The sequence below is a fragment of the Meleagris gallopavo genome, chromosome 6 (genome assembly GCF_000146605.3).
Source record: "Meleagris gallopavo isolate NT-WF06-2002-E0010 breed Aviagen turkey brand Nicholas breeding stock chromosome 6, Turkey_5.1, whole genome shotgun sequence".
Classification (NCBI taxonomy): domain Eukaryota; kingdom Metazoa; phylum Chordata; class Aves; order Galliformes; family Phasianidae; genus Meleagris; species Meleagris gallopavo.
The window spans coordinates 38,334,407-38,356,227 of NC_015016.2; the positions used below are offsets into that span (position 1 = coordinate 38,334,407).

Below are 21,821 nucleotides of genomic sequence, written 5' to 3' on the forward strand. Positions count from 1 at the left end.
AAGACAAAAAAAGGAAAAAAAATAAAAAAGTACTGTTTAAATTCTTAACCTGGCATTTGTGCTTATGTTGTTCAGAACAGTAAAAGGTTGTTTAAGCACAGATTTGTACAAATTGGTAATTGTATATAATTTGAATATATATGAGTTGACTCTGACTCCTTTGGAAAGCTACCACAGAAGGAAATAAAGAAACAACTTTGGAATGCTGCTATTCTACCAGCACTGAGACACATCTGTTTTATTGGCCCCTTCAAGCATTGTTAATGTGATTCTGGGGAAAATAAGTACTAAGTACACCCATAAAGCTATATTAAATTATGCATTATGGTGAAAAGGTGTTTACTTTTTCTTAAAAAAAACAAAAAACCTCAGGTTGCCTAGGACTTCAGTCGCTATACAGAGTGGATTCAGAGCTGAAGCATCAAGTGATTGCTTCATTTGAGTCTCATCAGTTGTGCTGATCACATTTTCTCAACAAAATTAAGCATCTCAGTACCAGGAAATGGAAACAGTACATGGAATAGCGTGAAAAACAAGCAGTTCTTAAAGATGATATATATTCTGAAGGGACCTCTTCAAGGCACCTTCAGGAGGGAATTAGTAGTTAGATGACAAAACAAGAAAGTTTAAGATAAAGTGAGATTACTCTGCATTTTGACTGATCAGGTATTTTTTCCCTTCTTTCAGTTTTCATTTTGTTCTTTTTTAAAAAACTTTTTTGTATTTTCTCCCCCCCTCCTTCCTTTCTTTGTCATTTGAATTAAACAATGACAAACTTGAAGAGATTCTGTATAACGTTTACCACAAAATAAGTTCAGGAGTTCAACAGTGTAAGTAACTCATATCATTGCAGACAAGCTCATGACATGGCCACGCGACGTGGTTCAGCTCACTTAGCCAGCACCCTGTTAATAGGCAGTGTTTCTGCTTTGATTATGCAGTCCCAGAGCTGAAGGTGCTGATGTTTCAGGGATCCTCCCACAGCCAGTAATTGGGAGACTTGAGGACAGCCTCTGTAATACTCTAACACTGTCACGGTGTATCAGTAGAGCATTGACATAAATTTTAAGGGGACCTTTATCCCAGGATAATTTCAGAGTTTTGTGGATAACGGGAAAATGAAGCCCTCACAAAATGCTGCAGCCACCTTTCACAGCCCTGCCATCTAACGGAGCTAATGACAATGTAAATACATTTAAAGATTTGAACAGACAAATTCATAGGCTAACGAGAAACCCTGTTTTGCTCTGCACTATTTTTAAGCATAGTACTTTAGATGTGGTGAAGTTGCCATCAACCCTTAAAGTTTAATATTTTGTATTTTTCTTATCCTGAGCAATTGTGACCATGGCTGATACTTTTGACTAAGTTCAGACAGAAGAGGAGCTAGCTGAGTAACATTCAGGATTTCCAGTTTGTGGGAAATTCATTTTACAAAATTTGGTTTCATTCTGATTCATCTTCTAAAAGCTCAAAACAGAAAGATTCTCCCACGTACCAGAAATTCCAAGCAAAAATTAAATTTTGGAAACAATGACTCACAGTGTTTGCAACACAAAATATACTCCCCAAGATCCTGACAGCTGCCAACTGGTATAAACATCCCTCTTGGTTACTCTCCTGCTCCAGGTCAGCTTTCAGGCAGCAGCTGCATAACACAGCCAGGATTTTGTGTTCCAGAGCAGCTTCACCATGTCTGATGATTTGGGCTGGCTTCCAGATCTCTTGATGAGTTGCCTTACAGGTCTGCTCACTTAGGAAGAGATGAGTCCTAGTAGGCATGTGAATGAGAAGTTGGAAAAAACTAGGAATGTTGCTTTGGGCAGGTAAAATGGTGGGATTTTCTGGAAGAAAAGCAAGACACCAGCTCAAAGCCTGCACAGGGACTGCTGGTTCCCAGGTGTGCAGGGACCCAAAATCTTTCAGAGCTTCACCCAAGTTCCAGATAGAATTGAGCTCCTGAGGCTTGCAGACTCCCAGTAAGCCATCCCAATACCATTTTGAGCATCTTGGAAGGCCTGAGCGCATGTTTGGCAGGAGATTTGGCTAAACACACCTAATAGAAGCATGCTTTTGCTTGCGTGCTAAAGTGTGAGGGCCTAGCATATCCCATAGAGGACAGGGAATGCATTTCACCCTGCCTAACCCTGGTGTTTCATGTCCACCATAAATACAGGAAAACTGGCTTTTAAGGTATCTCTGCTGCCACTGTTAGCTGCCACTATGAGCCCCAAAAAGCTATACTTGCAAGGTATTTTGTATTCATTGGATTGGCAAATTTCTAAATACAGCATGCAGACAGCTGTTTTCTGTGAAGCTTTGAGATGATTTCTTGTTTTTTTTACAGCCGGTGGTACCCTTCATTACAGTTTATCAAAATATTTTAGATTGTAGGGATCTTCTAGAGATGAAGTAATACTGTATGTCAGCTTCTTTTAAGAATAGCCAAGGTGTGGTTTGATGGTGCAATGCTGTTATCTTACTACTAATCTTCTATCAGGCAATATTTGAAGAAATTAGTCCTCTTTCTGGGAAACTGGAAAATTAGAAATACTGAATTTCTAATATTAATTAGAAATACTAATACAGGTACCTTTTTTGTGTGTGTTTTTACTATTTTGTTTTCTTTGCTACGGACAATTTATCCACTCTTAAGCCTAATCTGAAAGAGCGAATGGAAGGTGTATGTGATTAATGAACAACTATAGTTTAATAAGTCTAAGCAGTTCTCATTTTGTTTTATTAACAGATTCATTCATTCATACTATGTGGATGTTTGCAGACACTAGTCTCCTCTTTAGCTCCTCAAATTCATGAAGATGTAATAGCCTCTGGAAGATACGTTTACCTCTAAAAAGCAATTATTTGTTCATATAAATGGATGTGTTATTAATAATAGCTTAACATGCTCATGTGTTGAGAGTTTCACTGACACGGTTATTTATTTACTTGGGTTGAAAATATAATATGCAGATCAGGCTTCCTTGTTCTTACTAGCAGCCATTCATCAAGGATTAATTGATGGAATTGCATTCGGATGGAAATTCATAGAAATTTCTAGCCACTAGGGTGTATAGGGAATTTCTGTTTCAGAAGAAGCAGCTATAATTCTGCTGCATCACATCTTTATCTTTCAGTATACAGAATGTGAAAAAAAAAAGAATATGAATGTAACAGAATCTCTATGATTACTGACCCTGAGTGCCCAAGACTGGAGCAGTATACTCGTTTGTTATGATATAGTCACTGTACCCTGCTTTTATATAGGGTGCTGCAGTACAGACAGTCTAATAAATCATGCTCTAACCCATGCTAGAAAACTTACCCAGAGATCTCATAATGTACATTGACAGAATAGATACATAGAGGGTATTAGGAAAAATTTTAAAATGCTCATTTTCTAGATAAATGGTTAAGAATTGAAAAAATTGAAGAATCATGAACTGAAAGTGCAATACCAGTCTTTCTCCTTTTTAAGCAGTATTCTTGCTCTCTTGCAAATGTATCCATCAGACCCATTAAATACTAAGAATTATGCAAAAAAGCAGTTTTTGCGTCTTGAGGCTATTCATATGTGCAGTCACATATGGAGAGTCAATGTACAGTTCTATACAGTCCCCTTAGGTCTCTTCTTAGAGTGGAGATTCGCACAAGGACGACGAGAATGAAAGTAGCACAGAGCTAGGTACAGTGACAGTGACTACCTGCGTCGCTGTCTGAGGCTGCATTGCATAGCCACATACAGGCTGAAAAACATAAGGTGAACAACTTCCTATAAAGAAATTATCTTAAAAGGAGTTTCACTTGCCTTTTGTGAAAGATATCAAATTGGGAACTTAATTTGCACGTTCTGATGGTTTTACTTCCATTTTCTGTCTTTTCAGACGCTAGTGAGATATCTGAATACAATCTGGGATTTTCACTAGCTTTCATTTTAATACCAGCCGTCAGACTCTAAAATCTGCTTAGGATGAATGTGCTGATTTTTGGTTTATCTGCTTCTGTAGACATTCCTGGATTGCTCTTTGCATTACCTACAGTTTCTGCAAACGTAGTATTTTGTATGCTAGTACACAGCTGTATGCAGTGATCTGACTGTTCTCACATTTGTTTATTCTAAATAGTTTTTATCTGATTAATCCTGATTACTCTGCTTTAGTAGCAGGCCTGAATTCAGAAATAAAAGAAAAGACCATTAACTGTGGGGGGTTTAGCTTATCTGCTCCTTTCTTCAATATCTTTGCATTACTCTGATTTCCAAAGGTAGGGATTTGTGAAGGATGCTTAGAACTCCTGAAGAGAAAAGGAGATTAGTTTGTAAATATAGTTCTTGAAGTTATTATTCTCTCTACCTTCATTTAACTTGCTCCGAGAATTAGGTAACATCTCATTAGGAAGGTTGAAAGCGAAGTGATGGCCAGTGTTCCTAAATACATTCGTATTACTGAGCAGCAGGGAAGGAAGGTTAAATCTTATAAAGATTTTTATTCTCTGCCTGAACAATGAGTGCAATGGCCCAGTGATGAGATTCTGTTGAATGACAGTGCTATTCTTGATAGGACTTTGGTAATTGTGTGGTAAAATGGCATTAAATTTTAGACCAGGCTTATAATTATTAGCAAAAATATTGTAATATATGCAAAATCTCCATAGCTTTTATTCTCACACTCTTTAATTGGGAAAAAAACTAAGATTAATGACAGCCATTGAATAATTACAGGATTGAGCTGGAAGATGAGAATGCTTCTGGGCAGCAAAAGATATTTGAAGTTTAAAGTAAAAACTGTGGCTGCTGGATATTGTGTTTCATTGAGCCACTACTAGCACTGATGAAGTAGATGGCCTTTTTCCTGAGTTTCTGCATCTCCCTGCTGGACTGTGGGATAAGAGGACACAGCAGGACAATGTTCTTTTCTGCTGGAGAACAGGGTATTTTCAAATGAGAAGGTGGAACCAGGGACAAAAAAATACAGCTGTTTTATTCGATGTTTCATTAAAGTTATAACCACCTCCCAGGGATCTATGAAAGATGCAGTTTTTCTTTGCAGGGAAAGAGATTTAAAAGTGAGAGGGCAGGTTTCCTTCATGAGGAAAAAAAAAAATAAAAGTGGTAAAAATAAATCCAGCCAACAGTCTCATTTTCTTCAGTTTTCCAGCAATGCAAATGTTTTCACATAATTCTGTTAGTGATGCAGTGTCTAGACTTCTCAGATGGTTTAAAAAAAATAAAATAAAAAAAAACACGTACAAACAAATCCTGGCAGTAATTCTCAGAATCCTAAAAGCTACGTCATTATCACTGTACTGTAGCCCATGCAGTGATATGGAACCACAAATAATCACCAAAGACCGGTTTCTGGAATCCCTGCTCATTTCAAACACATGGGTTCGCATTTACTCACATAAGAAGACCCATTTAATCTCTCCACAGCAGGCTGCTGTAGGGGCAAATGCTCACCAGCAGAAACTGTTATAGGGTTTCTGCAGTTTGTCTCTAACCTTGGCTGAAAAGGCTCTGTGCCTTTTCGGGAGCTCATGGGTCAATGAAATCAGGAAAGCAATCTTTGATTCTTGAAACAGATAGATAGATGTTTCTAGAAAAACAAAGGAAACAGCAGAAAGCAGCATTTTCACGTGGATTTTGTAAAGCCTTTTCCTCTACGCTTGTTACTTGCTCGTTGCTCCTTGTGCTTAATATGCATATTAATCCTGAGTAAGCGTTGCTCTCAGTTTCAGAATCTACTACAAACTTGTCAATGTCGCATTTTGTGAATTCTGATTTTCCTTGTTCCAGAAGATATGTTTAGTGTTGATCAGTTTATCCACTGTTGCCATTCTCTAATATCTCACAATACTCACATTGGTCAAGAGAGTTAGCATACAATTAGTAGCCTTCTAACAATCACAGCTGTGCTATATCACGGGCAACTGGGCTTACGAACAGAGTTGTACTTCAGGGTTGTTTCTTATGTTACTGCTAAAGGTGACCTTCAGAATTTAAACTGTGTGTGTCCAAATTCTTCTGGGGGAATAAATGAAGTCTTGCAATAGTCGCTTACTCTTTGAGGCACTGTTTTCAGTTGAAGCTCAGCAATTATTGGCTAGCATAAGAAGCATTTGCAATGTATCTCACTTGCTAGCATTTACCAGACTCTTTGCAAGCTTGGGCCCAAGAAAGGCTGGCTGTGGCAAATGAGTAAGTGGGCATTATCTGCATCTAACTTGATATAAATTGCAAATTCCCTGCATTCACTCAATTCCACCTTTGATGAGAGAAACCGTTGTCCTTCCTCAGTATGCTCCCTTGCTCTGCCTGGTGCAGGCAGCTGCTTAATCCTTGTTTTTTCTTCTCTTTTGCCACCTTTATGTATTTAGTGTTTTCTGCAGGCTCAAAAAGCCTTGATGGAGCCAGGCAGGGATACCACACTGTTTTCAGATCAGTAAGAACTGATGTTGCACTCTGAATTAATAATGATCCTTCCCACAATTTCATTTTGTCCTTTCATCCTGCCTCATCTGTTACCTCTCTTCATTTAACTCCTTGTAGTTGTGCAGGGTAATAGCTAAAAGGAGAACAGGTGTATCACTACTTTCTTTTTTTCTACCTATGTATTTTTTCACACAAGGAATTTCAAGGAGGTAAAAACAAAAATCTCATTAGATCAAGGTGTGAGCAGAATTTCTGATGTAGCATATGGGCTAAACTGGTGCCCTGGTAAGTGCGATCTGAGTGAAGCAGTGAGGTACTGCAAAGCATGCATTACACTATAATACAGTGCAGAGAACCTGTAGAGTCACTGTGCATTTTACTGTTAGGAAGGATCAGCTTCTCCTTTTAGACCCACAAAGCCTGTACTGTTGAGGAAGAATGAACATTATTTTCTTCTTTGTGTATACTTTGTTGAGCGACTGTTCACATTTTTGCTCAAGAATCTTTAATCCTGATGGAAAAGTATGACAAAGAAATAATGGGCTTGGATTTTTCATATTCTCTTATTTCAATGCTTTCAGTACTAATACTTAGTGGAATTAACTGGGTACTGGTAAGCTGATTGTGTGAGACATGCTGTCTCTCTTTAACACGTACACGTGAACAGAGAACTTAAGCAACATTTATGGAGTTTATAGTTCATGAAGATAAATCTCAGTGACAGTTTTGTGACAGAGATGTCTTCTTATTTGCCACTTGTCTACATCCAGGTTATGTTCATTTCTTGAGGTAGGTGGGTAGCTATATGAATTAGGGGATGTCTATAAAGCAGAATCTTCATCCTGTGTGGTACTGTGCAAGGTAGATATCAATTGTTTAACTTTTCTTCTGAATCTCACCAGTTTTCAGAGTCATTTCTCCACCTCCCAACATCTTCCAGCAGAAGTCACTCCAACCCATCTAGAGCATCGCTTTTTACAGAATAGCTAGGTAAAGTGACAAGGGGACCCAGGGAGAGAGACAGACTCCAGCAGGCTCAGTCTGTGTTGAGTGTGGAAGCAACTGAAATGCAGTTTTCAGGAAACTCTGTAGTCCTGTTTTATCGTGACTTTTCAGCTAACCATTAAGCATGAATATTCATCAAGAGAAAATCATCTCTTGCATTAGCCAAAGCTATTAATGTATTAATTAGAGTCCACTGATACTGTACCTCAGCACTAGGTAATCTTTAAGGTTTTCAACCTGTGAGATAAAAGATTAGGATTATGTTGCTCATAAACAGAATAAATGCATGTGCATTTGCTTGAGCTAATGTGAGTTTTAACAAAAATGAATCTGTCTTCCTCTTTCATTATACTTTAAGTAAACAGGCTAGCTTAGTGCAGCTTCTCAGTGTTAAGCTTCCCTTGGAGAAAACAGATCCACTTGGGCAGGCACTCCTGAATTCATGTGATCTCATTTGGGATTCCCTCTGTACCTAAGCAGAGTTTAAATACTTAAGACCAATTATGTATCTCTGAGAATTAAGCCCCAGTTGTCCTTTGTAGTTCTGTGAAGTCCCTTACAAAACCCTTGATGGATCCTTATGCGAGAGTATGGGGAGACAGTTCCAAGTGCTGCTAACAAGTTTAACTGTTGCCCCAGATACTTTTTTCTTAAATGAAGAGGGTGTTTTTTAACTCATAATGGTAATTACATTAGGAATATTCTGAAATTCAATTTGTATGAAGGACACAATGTGTGTACCTGTAATACAGATCAGTCTGCTGCTGTGGTCAAGGGCCAGTTGTTAAGCAGCAGAACACCTCTGCTGGATTAAGCTTTGACTAACTTTTACCAGGATCAAATTATTAGCCAAAAAATTATTCCTTTTATTCCACTGGTGCAACTAATTTTGCCCGTATAACTTGTTTTAATTGCAGAGCTACAAGGAATTTAATCAAAAGGTTGAACCACCACCACAGTGAACATTAATACAAGCGGAATATGTCATATACAGGGAGAAGTCACATTCCTGCAGTTCCTCATAGAGTCTGGCACAACTGGAATGTTCCTTTCCTTTGCACTACCAAGAACAGTGCTTTGAGAGCCAGCAAAGACATCAAGTAATTTCTGGACAGTTTCAGTTGTTGCACTGCATAACTCAATGTTGGAGGATTTTGTAAAAAGGGGCGAGGCCTAAATTAAAAGTTAGGTGAATAACTTGAGATCTGTGCATTGAAACTTGTATTTTATGTGCAAGGTAAGGGAAAGGCAAATAACTGCACCTCTTTAACCTTGCATTGATCTGCTGGGTTCAGGGAAGAGCTCTGAGGAAGTTTAAGATGAATAAGGCCGATTTAGTCTTTACATTAATACTTGTTATTAAAATATTTATAAATTCGAGTGAAGCTAGGCTACGCAGGTATTTAAAATGCTTGTAGGTCTTTACAGAACTGTAAGAGTGCTTCAGGTTATTCTTAAATATTGACACATTTATAACAATACTGCAGAGCAGATGTAATCCCAGCATTACAAAGCAGAATGAAGCAGCTCTGAAACACCTTGCTGTAGTTCCTTAAGGCAGGATAATAACCCAACTGCACTGAGTACAATAGGGATCATTGGCCTAATGTCTCTGATGGGTTAGCATTCATAAAAAAAAAAAGTATTGAGTTAAGTTCTCATTCTGAAAAAAGAAGAAAAAGGAGCTGCAGAAAATCAGGGGCTGATACAGACACACATACACTGGGGAAATTCCTGTCCTTCTGCCTGAAGGGAAGGAAAATGCTGTGAATTTGTATTCACAAATATTGTAATGATTTTCAACACAACAACATGCTACTTATACTGCAAGTGTACATTTTATGTCACCTATATTTCTCATTGCTTTTTCCATCAGAAACCAATTTCATTTAAATGCTTGTTTTTCTTTTTATTCAAATGAAGATTGGAGAATTGAGCTCTTAGACTCCCAATTTTCCATTCTCCAGCACTGCTGCAGAGTCTGTACCCTGCTTTGTAATTTTATAATGCGTGTTTGTGACAGGCATATCAAACCAGACAGTTAGTTTAGAATTGAGGTGAGTTCTTTAAATGCAAATTTTACTATAAACAGCAGAATAAAATCCTTCAAACACTTCCCAAGCGTGCCAGGAAGCAAAGCTATATTTAACTCGTTTTGAAATTCATCAAATACATTCTGGGCTGATTCAGATCTTCAATGTGTCTTTGAAGATAACATGTAGTGGAAGTGTCATACAGTCCATTGTGTGATTGGGCACATCCTGAGATTCTTGTCAGTGAAGACATGCAGTTGGGACTGGATTTTAGAAAGAAAAGTACGTATGGATCTGATAACTTAATATTGATACTTTATTTGAAAACTTGAACAATCTGTTGCATTCACTTCAAAAGCTTTTTAAGAATTGCCGTATGTAAAGATATTAGTGCTGTACCAATGGCAAACTCCATATACACTTACAAATTAGAAAAAAAAAAGTACTTGAGAGAGAAAATGTTTTAAAGAAGCTCAATACCATGTGTTGCTGTAATAACAATTGGGAGCAGCTTCAAAATCTGTATAAGAGATCTTTGAATATTAAAAATTATCCATAAGAATCTGGTTAAGACTACTGTGTACAAAAGCAGGTGCTCCCAAACATGTCTCCCTATTTTGGATCACAAACAACTGTAAACACAAATGTTCTTGATGATAGGGCTAATTATGGGCAGGAATAAATCTGTCAAATTCCATGCTTTGTATTTTGTAAGATAAGACAAATAAGATTCCAAAAGATTGTTTGGACTCTTTGTCTCTGTAAATACAATATATATTGTGTATATATGTATATATATATATATGTTATCATGCCTCTTTAGTGTTTTGTTTATAAAAACAAATAAGAGTCTCAATTTGAAAAAGTACATGAGAAATTGATACAATGTGAATATGTCAGCAAGATATTGAACATAGTATTGCTTGTTCTCAAGTGTGACCTGACTTTGAAGTTCAGGATTATGATTTTTAATAGCTAGAAGGTGATCTTACAATTCATTAAAATCCTCAATCAAAACAAGACTATCCATGAATCAGCAAATTCCATACAGAAAATAGAAACAGTGTCACACTTCCAGTATGATTATTTTTGCGACTGTAGTTTTCTAATGTCAGTTTGTCTTTGGTTTGTTCTAGTACATGACTGCTGCTGCACCTATGCAAGGGACCTACATTCCCCAGTACACTCCTGTGCCTCCAACAGCTGTCCCTATTGAAGTAAGTTTACCTCTATCCCTGAAAGTAGCATGGAGGGATAACACAACTCTTCTATCTATGATTCCTCATTGTTCCTGCTGTTTGTGAGGGGCCTAAAATCACTTTATGGAATGGTACATCTTCCAGCTTTTTTAAAATTAAGATTTCACGTTCTTTTTCTGGACTTTATTTTTCCTTTTATTTTACTTAGTATTTCTAGGGGCTCTTGTTTTGCTTTTGTTTTGCTGTACAGCAGGACATGGAATAAAACATCAGTGATTATGACTGTCTTTTTTCCCCATGTACTTGGAAGGGGAGATGGGAAGCAACAGGAAAACAATCCCAGCAGGCAGACCACAAATGCAAAAGAGATTGCAAGAAAAGAAGATTGCAAGAGGGTTTGATGTGGTCCTTAACAAGTATAGGTAATTGCTGAAATATTTAGCCACCAGGAAAAGCGATTGAGCAATGGAAACCTTCCTCTTGTATATACAGACGTGGAGGATGCTGCACTGACTGAGTGCTTTTTCATCCTTGAGGAAGGATTCGCTCCCTCCCTCCTTGGGGCTGGAGTCATGCTGATGACAGTCTAATGAGTAAGTATTTACTCAATTCTGTAGACCACAAGCTGCCGGAAGAATCAGGTCAACCTCCACTTCTGTGCGGCATTATAAGGGCCACCAAGCACAGTGAGAGGAGGGTGCCTTGTCATCCTCTTCAATGTGTACTTCTTTTTGGTGCTACTCCTTTTTATTAATAACTTCTTCCCTTCTGTATGGTAATATGAGGTGTTTCAGGGTCTCCATACTTCTGTCTTGAGCTGTATGGACTTTCTGAGTTGGTGCTGTTCCTGTTCTGTGCTTTGAAGTTGCTGTGTTAGTGATACTTCTGGTGTGGCTCCACCAGCAGTCAAGTGAACTCATGTTTTTTTTCCCAGTTCTCTGAAATTACTGAAATTTCTAAATGAGAGCCCTCAGAAAAGGCTTCTACTTTTTTGTCACGCTGCACCAGTCAAATCTTCAGGTTATTGTTTTTTGGGTTTTTTTGCTTGAAGATAATACTCCCCTAAGCCTTGTTTGGTTGCAAATGGGGGCATGAGTGCCTCTTTCATTAGCTATTCTTAGGTATTAAATGAGACACAAATGAGGTACAAATCCATATCAAAAGGAGATAGTGGGGTGGAGACAAGAGTGGCTCATCCATCAGTACTGACCAGTGCTAATAAGAGATTAATTCTTCCTGAACTCTTCTCACCATCATCCATTGTTATATTCATGCCCAATGAAGTAACATGATATAATCAAATATTATCTGAATATATAGCAGTCTTGATTTGATCTAGTGATGTTTATTACTGCTATTGTTTATTTGTATAGGGTCTCTGCCCCAGAGAGCTTACATTCTCAAGATGGACAATAGCAGAATCATAAAGACAAGGAAGTACACAGGAAAAAAATAATGCAGTCTCAACAGACGTGAAGAATTTCTGAGAAATGGAGAAATGAAACTTACATTTTTTTCCACAGATAATATGAAATAAACTACCTGTTGTTTACATAGGACTCAAATGAAAACAAATCAAGTGGTTTGTGCTCCCTCTTCTGGTTCTGTTGTATGTGATACAGTAATAAAGTTTGTTCCCTGAAGAGATCTGATAGTGCTATTTTTGTGTCCAACACATCAAATGTGAGAGTAAAGGCAAGAAAATAGATTGCTTTGAAAGCATGCAAAATTGTTAGAATTAATAGTATTATTCAGACTGTCCAAATAGTTAAGAAATGGAATGTAATGTTAAATCCATGCACATCAACTCTTGTGTATCTAATCACTTTTTTCAAATTTACAATTGAAACAAAACTTTATTGGAGCTTTGACTTAAGTAGTAAAATCTTTAGAGTGGGGTAAGTTTATCTTTTAAAGAGATCATGCATAAATGCACTGTGTACAGTAGTGCAGTGTTTTTCTAAGGCAGCTAGACTTCTGTTGGACATGTAATAGACTGGAAGGTGGTGGACCTAATTTCTGCCTTTTATCACAATGCAAGGGAAATGAAAGTGATTTCACTGTGAAGTTGGGCTGAGTACATGAACATCAGAGAGCCTTACATTCATTATAAGAAAGACAAGAAGTAAAATCCACATTTCACTGAAGTCAGCAGAATTTTTGTCTTTCAGTAAACAGAGAAATGTTCCAAAATGCATAGGTGTTTCCCAGTTCAGCTTGGGAGTGCGAAGTACTGGAGAGATTGGTACACGAAGGGAGATTCTCACTGCTGGATTATCTCTTTGTGAGCTAATTGAGTTCATTGTGTTAGCATATGGTTCTGCTTTTTCTGAGCTCTTTTAACTGTACAGTGCCCCAAGAGAAATACAGGAATAGTGATCTGGTACTCAGTTCCTTTATGTAATTAACTGAAGTGAGTAAAAGCAGTAACCTTTCATGTTCTTTTTTGACTCCTTAGGGTGTTGTTGCTGATACTTCTCCACAAACAGTAGCATCTTCATCACAGGAAGCCAGTGGTCAACAGCAACAGATGACAGTGGAAACATCCAGTGAACATGCACCTGCATATTCTTACCAACAGTCTAAGTAAGTAAGCATATGCTTTTTAGCCTCAACAGACTCAACAGACGTTTCTCTCTCCAAAATAATAGGACAGATCTGCTTCCTATTTCAGCAATACAAATTCACCAGGTCCTTCATTGAGTTCAAATGAATTCTCCATACATAGTAGTGTATGTGGAACACTGCTGCATACCATAGTATGTAGTAGTAGAGTACTGATGTAGCATTAGTAGGTGGCCTCATCTTAGCAAATTGTCCTTGAGTTTGTGCTTGCTGAACCACACTCTTTGGCTGTTCTCTGCTTATTGCAGACGTGGAAGGATCTCAACAACTGTATTAACAATCATCATGCTGGGCTAAACCAGTATTTGGCATCAGAGGTTATACAGAGAGCTTAGATTTTGCAATGGTGAAATTATTATGGTACACATGTAAAAGTTTGTTTCTGAAAATGTGGTTAGTGAAGCAGAGTAAATTGCCCCAAGGTGGTATTTTTGAGAATGCAAAACCAGTGCCATGCAGACACCAAGTGAGCAGAAGCTGGAAACACAAGGGAAGTGAATATGATGAGGAGAAGACTGTTCTGTCTTTCTCCTATCCTCTGCTCGCTTTATTTGCTTCCTATGGAATACCTTGGAAAATTTAAGATCTACACACTGGCTGTGCTATGAACACTTTCAACTTCAGAGTAATCCTCAAGCATCTTTCCTTTTCGGTAATAGAATTGATCCTCAGAAAGATGAGGTTGCTTAGTCAAGAACTTAATCACACATAGATTCTAGGAATTTGGAAGGACTGCAGGAGTTTTGATGTGCTCCAAATGCTGTCATTTATTAATACATGTACATTAAACATCACTTTACTGTAAAAAGAGGAATTAATTTTTATCTTGAAGAAAGTAGACAAAAAGACAAAATCATATGATATGTCAGTTAATGCATCATGACATAGTACTCATAGTGCTCTATGTACTAAGAGGCATATGCCTATGATATAGAAGCAATTAGAATTACACCAATCTGTCAGTTGCTTTACTTCATTTATGACCTCTGGAAATGGAAGATACATTTTTTTCCCCTAATACATGAATGAGAAATGTGTCAAATCATACAATGGCCCTTTTTGACTGCCATGAAACATAAGCTGTCACTATTTCATATGTCACTGCCGTATTTGTTCATATGTACTTATCACAAAAGCAGTTGATCGCAAGCTTTATATTGGTGCATCCAGTGCTATATTTTGGAGACATAGTCTGTGTATGTGTACCTCCTCTGACATAAGCTTCTCTAGTACCTAGTACAGTATAAATGAATGACGGCAAAATACTAACAGAATATAGTAGTCAAAGGGATAAATGAATGTGACAGTGACATCCTTTTCACTGGTTTTGATGACTGTGTTCTGAAGGGGTTATGATCTGACCATTCCCATTTTCCAGCTCCCTTTCATTCATGTCTCCTAAGGTAAATGTGATCAGCTGCTTCTGGCATTTTTCCTTCACAGAAGAAAGCTACACTGCAATTCTTTATTGAAATGAGTGCTGTATTCATGCTCAAGAGGTGATTTCTCACTTCCCCTGAGAACGAGATCCCTCATCTTTCCTTGTCAGCTACAGCTTTGTTCCAGTTCTAATGGCACAAACATTTGTATTCAGAAGAATTTATTTTTTAATCACGCAGGCTGATCCACTACAGATTTATTATGATTATTTTAGCATTTTTTATCTGAAATGTGCCCTGTATTTGTGTCTTCTAGCTGTGGGCAGAAATGTAATATGGGGGAAGCTGTAAAAAGAATCAAAATGGTACACAATCTGTTTTTTAAAAAAAAAAATACCTGGCAGAGTATTTCAGTAATCTTTAATGTACAACAATTTCTTTGTTTTTGCAACTAAAATAAAATATTACTAATTTTCTCTTTGAAGGGCACATTTATTAATAGCAAACATCATGCCTAGTGTACAACAGCTGTTTGCAAAGCAATGGAGAAGAAGTAATTAACTTGACCAGATAATGGTGTTGTCATATGTATACAAAGAAAAAGGCAGACACTAAAAAAGTGTTTTCATAGGAGCTGATCAGTTAGGAGAAAAGTTCTAACAATATGTTTCATTATTTTTATTTTCTTTGCAACTATCATAACATTGCAGGCAACAAAGGAGGGAAAATACAGGATCCTGTAATATCTCTGTGTGCAAAAAAATGAACCAAAGATAAAATATAAGATCCACTCTTTTCATCAGTGTATGCATTGTTTCATTTAATATTCTGGATACTCAATTAGAGCATCCCAGGGATGTTCAGAAATGATAACTTCATGTCAAAAGCCCAACTTCTAGAAGTGGAGCAATATAGGAGAAGCAGCCCTCTGTTTTTGAGCGGAGAACTCAACTCTGTGAGGAAATCACCTTAATTATTTTAGACCCGCAGTGCCTCTTTTCCTCATAAATCTTTAATTTTCCACATAAAAGAGTGTGAAATCTATGTAGTGGCTTTAAATGGAGATTCTTCCCCCTGGAAATTGTACTCTCTTACTCCTAAACAAAACTGTGCTGCACAAAGCACTCTGATTTTAAATGTGGGGAGAATACAGTTTATGGGGCCTTTTGTGGGCAAGCTCCATGCCAGGTTACGTTACAGAATGTGCTATGACCCTTTGATGTAGTCAGCCTTTTGGGTATATGGTGTCCAACCTACTCAGGAGGGCAGTAAAGTCGTAGGAGTCAAGAAAAGTTAAACGTAGAGAACTGCTTCAGAAGCCCTAAGAAAATATTTAATCCTTCTTTTTTTCCATATAAATCTGTTGTTATATTCAAAATGCTAATTTTAAGTCTTCATGCAATGAAAATGTTCTTTGGCAAATTTAATGTTTAAAATCAATGTTCATTTTATGTTTACCATCCTGGAGAAGTAGTGGCTCTGTGGCAAATGTTAGGTCATGAGCGTTCTTCACAATTTAACTCCTTATAATAATGTAATGATTTTAGAACGAAGCAAGGCAAATGCCTTAATGCTTGCAAAGGTGAAGATGCTAGCTTGCCTGGTGTTGAACTTAAATTGAAAAAGGATTATTTCTATGTAAGTTTTGGTGACTGTAGGAGATCCAGTAGCTAGCTCTTACTGATAGCTCACTGATACCTTTAACAATGTTTGTAAGTAGGATCTGCATCTCCCTAAGGATCTCTTGCTAGTATAAGTTTTGTTAGATGTATCATTAAATGTTGTGAAACCTCAAAAACACAAAATGAGTGCTATCTTCCTAACAAAAAAAATTTTGATCGTTTAACTTGTTCTTTGTGCTAAATTTAGAAGCACATAACACTGTACATTCAAAAAAATTGAATTTTTTGAAATAATATTATCTCAAATGTTTCTTAGTTAGCCATAACTAGCTCATTAAGCAGGCTGTTTCATAGTCTAAGTGTTCTTGCCATCAGAAGATGTGTTCTTCTTAGTAAATTGGATGTATCCTTTTATTATAATTTTATCCTTTATCATTAGTATCCAAAACAAACAGTGCCACTTAATATTATGAAAATATCCACTCACTTATTGTATTACTCTTGAAATATTTACACAGTGCTAAGCCACACGTTCATCTCATTTCAGTGAAGTTAAACTGCCCATTAAGCACAGCATTAACAGAAGTAAAGTCATCTGCTTAGGATGTGTTAACATCCCAAAAGCAGGAGTTCCCTACTTCTGCCTGGATATTTTCAGCCTAGTGTCGGTATCATATTTAAACAGCTGCAAAGTTAGTTTAGCTTGGATAACTTTTAAAGAGAATTGGGTGGGAAAAAAAGGAGAGGAGCCTATTTCAAAGTTGTTTTGACTTAATGACCACTTTAATTCAATTGTTTTTACAGACAATAAACAGGACTGAAGAATGTCGGTCTGAAATCATTGCCTTGAATGGAGAAACTTCACTGAACAAGAAGTTGGCTTCCAGTTTGCACAGGCGTCAAATGAATGCTTTCTTTTTTTTCTACCTTTCCCAACGAAAACAAAACAGTGTTTTTATGTGCTGTGCAAATGGTTCCGTCATGTAGTCTGACAATTTTATTTTTTTGCTTTTTTTTTTGTTGTTATTGTTAACTAAAGAAAAAAACCCAAAGGGAAAAACGCTGGGTTGACATTTCATCTGGACAAACATCTGAATTCAGAATTTACCTGGAGGTGTAGCTAGATATTTTTTTTAACAGAAAAACTGATGATGTCAAGAGGGAGCAAGTTGAGATGAAAACCAATTGTCTTCCTCAAAAATTAAGCTACTCTTTTTCTCTCATTTTATTTTCCTTCTTGTTTTAAATCTAGAGTTGGTTTTTTTTTGTTTGTTTTTTGGTTCTTTTGTTTTATTTTTGTTTTGTTTTTTTTAAAGAAATGTTTAGGTAAGGTTTATCTTGAATCTTAATTGCCTTAATTTTAAGGACGTCAAAGGCTCTCAAGGCAAGCTGTCAACGTCTTGTTAGAAAACCCGAGAATGAATTGAAACTGCTCACACCGGTGCTGGTGCAGAAGAAGTTTAATAGACTGAGTTTTTGGGGTGAACAAAAAATAAACTGTACAGTTTAAAAGAAAATGATTTTCTTCTTTTGAAGAAAAGTTGATGATAAAGGAACTGTGGCAACTGAAAGGATTGGAAAAATGCTGGGACTTTTATGAACTTTGTCTTAAGTGTTGACAGAAAAAAAATCTAGAAGGCTAAAGCATTTTACAGTAAAGTTATTGAATTGAGAAAGAAACTTGCTGCATTATAGAGAATGCAGGGGTTTTTTCTTGCAGAATGCAGATTTTTTTATTTACAAAGCGTGATCGCTAGCAAAAGCATTAGTGCTTTTTATCTGCAGTCTTTTTTATGAGCTTTAAGAAGTTTTTAGTCTGCTTTGCTTGTCACATTGCAAAAACCTAGCTTAAGAGCATTAAAAAAAACTTAAGTAGATAGGAGCTTATGGTCAAAAAAGTGCAAAAAAAAGCAATAGATAGAAGAAATTGTTGACAATTTCTGTAGTCTTTCCTAGTTGTGAACAAATGCAGCCTATGGATGGCCTATTTTATACCAAAGATGAAGTGACACCCTAACGCAGTCCAGAAGATAGAGGTTTTTTTTTCTTTTTTTTAATCTTTATTTGACCTACATGGCCGGACCAGTTCTTACTTTCTTGTTTGTTTAAACTATCTTCCACTGGTGTTTTACATACTGCATATGATTTTAGTGGAAATTTCAGAATAGTTGGTATTTTAAGTTTGTTGATGGTGTGCTTTGGAGAACATCGCAAAGCAAGTGGAGTGAGTTACCAACTAATCTGTCCAGGTGGGCTTTAATTTTGATGAGTTTTTCTGTTAAATTGCCTGATCTTTGGTATTTCTACTGAAACAACAGTCTTCCTTCTGAATTCCAACACACCACAGATTCATTTCTTCACCTCAGTCTTTGTCATCGTCCAGCATGCATAGCCACCTTAATTCTGTGTTCATTTTTCAGTGATGCATTTGAATTGCCAGTTAGATGCAACAGAAAGCAAACGATCTTTATTCTCATTTTAGCTCTCCCATGCAAGCAAAAATGTTGAAAATGACTTATGCTAGTGTTGTCATCCAGGCAGGAAGTTAATTATTCTCTGCTATGATTTCTGTTGTCTTAATATGTTGGCTGACAATCACTAATTAGTATGATTAGGCAGAAAAGACACTAACTAAATTGAATCCACTGAAACTTGTTTTAAGAATAACATTATTTTCCATGGAGAAGTATGGATTATGGCCCTTGGTTTTTCCAAGCAACCAAAAAAAGCGGTAAGCAAGTCAAAATAGGATTTTTTCCTTAAGGAGGCAGAAGAGAAGCAGCAGTTAAAATATATACGTACATACACATGTATCTTTAAGTAGAAATTAAACCAAACATTTTTAAACTTCTCTCCATCCAGAAGAGAGGGGAAGCTTCATCACATTTATTGTGGTGCATTAGAGACAGGGTATCCAATAAAAATAATTAAATTAAAACGTATATATTGGATCAGTCTGATTCAGCCACACAATTCTGAAAAGATATCTGTTTCCCTAACCTGACTTTTAGGGGAAAAAGTACACAGTTATTTTTTAAATTGATAAAACGAGATCATATTTTTTAATGTAGTATGGGGGGGAGGGGGTTTCCCAAGTAAATGGCTGCTAGATATGCAACATATAAAAGAGAGGAATGGGAGTTCATGTGGTTCTTCATCATAGGAAGAAGGCCTGATTTTCAGAAGTGGTAAAACTTATGCTTTCTCCAGAGTAGCTGTGATATTCAGCACTTCTGAAAACCAGATGATGCCAAAGTAAAAGAACAATACCCACAGCCTGTTTTTAATTCAGAAAAAAAAAAAATAGCATATAAGATACTCAATCATCTCTTTCTATTCCACATGCTGTCGCATTACTTGTTGCTTTTTGAAAGTGGCACTAGAATTTTGGCCTTGGAAAAAGGTTCCCTCTTTATTTGGAGGGCATATGGGGGAGAAATCAATCTAGCCTTATTTTCTTCCTTTCTACACGTACTCTCTTTCTGTCTCTGAATTCTTTGTACAAATAGAGATAACCCCAGGCACAGTTCAGTTCAATATGAAATAAACATATTTGTTTCTGTGTTAGTTCTAATGTGACATACAAAAAGTCTCATTTACTATCAACAATGAGGCTACAAGGTAGCTACCATGTGGCTGATGAATATGCTGAGGTACCTTCTTATTTCTATTCAGAACTCTGCTGCTTTATTTATACATTCAGAAACATTTTTGTTATTTTTTTCAGCAAACAAATTTAAGCAATCTCAGTGTTTTTTATTAAGCCAGGCAGGCAACACGGTATAATGATGCCTGTCACTTTAAAGTGTTTCAAGTGCATTCTGTGTTAGAATTGTTCCCTTTTTCCCATGCTGCAGTGTTTATTAGTGTTTGAAATCAAAAGAAATAAAGCAAAGAAATGGAGGAAGAAGAGGAAAGAAAATGGATTCCCTAAATACAATTGATCGTCTTACTCTTCCCCAAAAACAGTGAACTGGTACTTGAAAGTCTATGAGTTATAAAAAATGTGAGATTTGAGTTATAAAACAGTCATAAATATTAAGGTAAGAAAAAAACTTATTGGGAACATACAAATTGTATGGAAATTGGTAACTTATTTGAAAAATACAAGTTGAGAGAAAAGAGAACAGTTGAGAAGCAATACACTGCATGGTTGTTGTCATAGCACTAGAACACTTGGTGGCTTCTGAACTCTAAAACTGGTGTTCTTTATGTTCAGGCTAATAAGATTTATCAGAAAGTTCGCTATAGTTATCTCTTTCAGTTGTTGGTTGTTTTTTTGGTTGTTGGTTTTTTTTTGTTGTTTTTTTCTTTTTTTTGAAGATCCGAATTTGTAAAGTCAATATCTATGTCTTGCCAATTTAGCTTTAAATATCATGAGGGTTCCTGAAAGGTTGCAGAAACAACTCCAGAAGTCTAAGGCAATGGTGCCTGTCCCAGCGGTCTAGAAGCAACATCAAATCCATAAGCTGAACTGCGTATGTACTTTCCATCACACCTGAATTCTTGTAAATAGTCAAATCTGAATGTTCAGGTTTGGTATTTTTGTTTTTACTTTAAAAGATAAATACAGGAGGGGTGTCAGAGAAATACAAATTATGGCTAGAAAATCTGAATACCTGGGCTCGTCGCTTAAGATTGAGGAAAAAAATGGATACAGTGGAACTGAAGAGAGTATTATATTTGCAGGTGCAGTGTAGATCGGGTCACTGAAAATTCTTGCTGTTCCCAATGAGATTGCTGAGGGACTCTTCTTCCTATCTGGCTCTACTGCTGGTTTTGTAAGCACTTTTCACCTGTGACAGTCAGGCCTCAAATTGTGAATGTCCTCCTATTGCCTTCCAGTGAAACAGACTCTTGAAATGTCCTTAGCTTGTGCTTACTTGTATAGTTCTGTTTACCAAGAGACTGCCTTGGTTGTGTTGGTCAAGAAATCCACCGTAATACAGAATGAGGCATATCTGAGAGCAATTGCATCACACTGTATTATCTTCTGCTATGGATGCATGCCCAACTGTGGAAGATAAAGGCTGGTTATTAGAGAAATTGAGGGCTTAAACTTTCAGTGGGCAGTGGGCTGAAGAACTCAAATGGATTTTTACACAGGTAAAAATCAAACAAAGGGTATTATTTATGTATGTATGTGTAGCAAAATTCAGCAAATTTGAGGAAGCCTGCATTGTAATAAAGTTTATTTTAATATGTCATAGTATTTGGATCTATATTATGTTGTTTATGGTACTGAAGGATGATAATGATGCGAAGTGTTTAACAAATTGCCGTGCTTCATGATTTTAAGCTTGATGGTTCTCCTCATGCCACTTCATTTTAATGCTGAGGTTGACATGAGCAAAACAGGTTTAGGCAGATTCACTGAACTCCACCTCCAGTAAGAGTCATGCTAAAGAGTGATAATGTGCTTAAAGTAATGAATCAATCCATTTTTCGTGGTGAGACCAAATGTGGTAGTTGAAGATAGTAATGTTTGATGCACACATGGTCAGCATTTCCTTTAAAATCCTTATTTA

General features: G+C 36.8%; 1 protein-coding gene across 3 annotated transcripts in view; it reads left to right on the forward strand.

The window, feature by feature from the left end:
* The window catches only part of RBMS3 (RNA binding motif single stranded interacting protein 3), a 600,418-nt gene extending 580,821 nt beyond the window's left edge, over positions 1-19,597 (forward strand). For 2 of the 3 annotated variants that reach the window (XM_031553946.1, XM_019616531.2), the window contains 3 exons: positions 10,605-10,685; positions 13,126-13,253; positions 17,098-19,597. In XM_031553946.1, the coding sequence (XP_031409806.1) occupies positions 10,605-10,685; positions 13,126-13,253; positions 17,098-17,104 (216 nt within the window). In that variant the 3' untranslated portion in view covers positions 17,105-19,597. Of the gene's footprint in view, positions 1-10,604; positions 10,686-13,125; positions 13,258-17,097 lie in introns of those variants that run through there. The other variant, XM_031553947.1, reaches the window with a different exon arrangement.
* Positions 19,598-21,821: the final 2,224 nt, after the last annotated feature.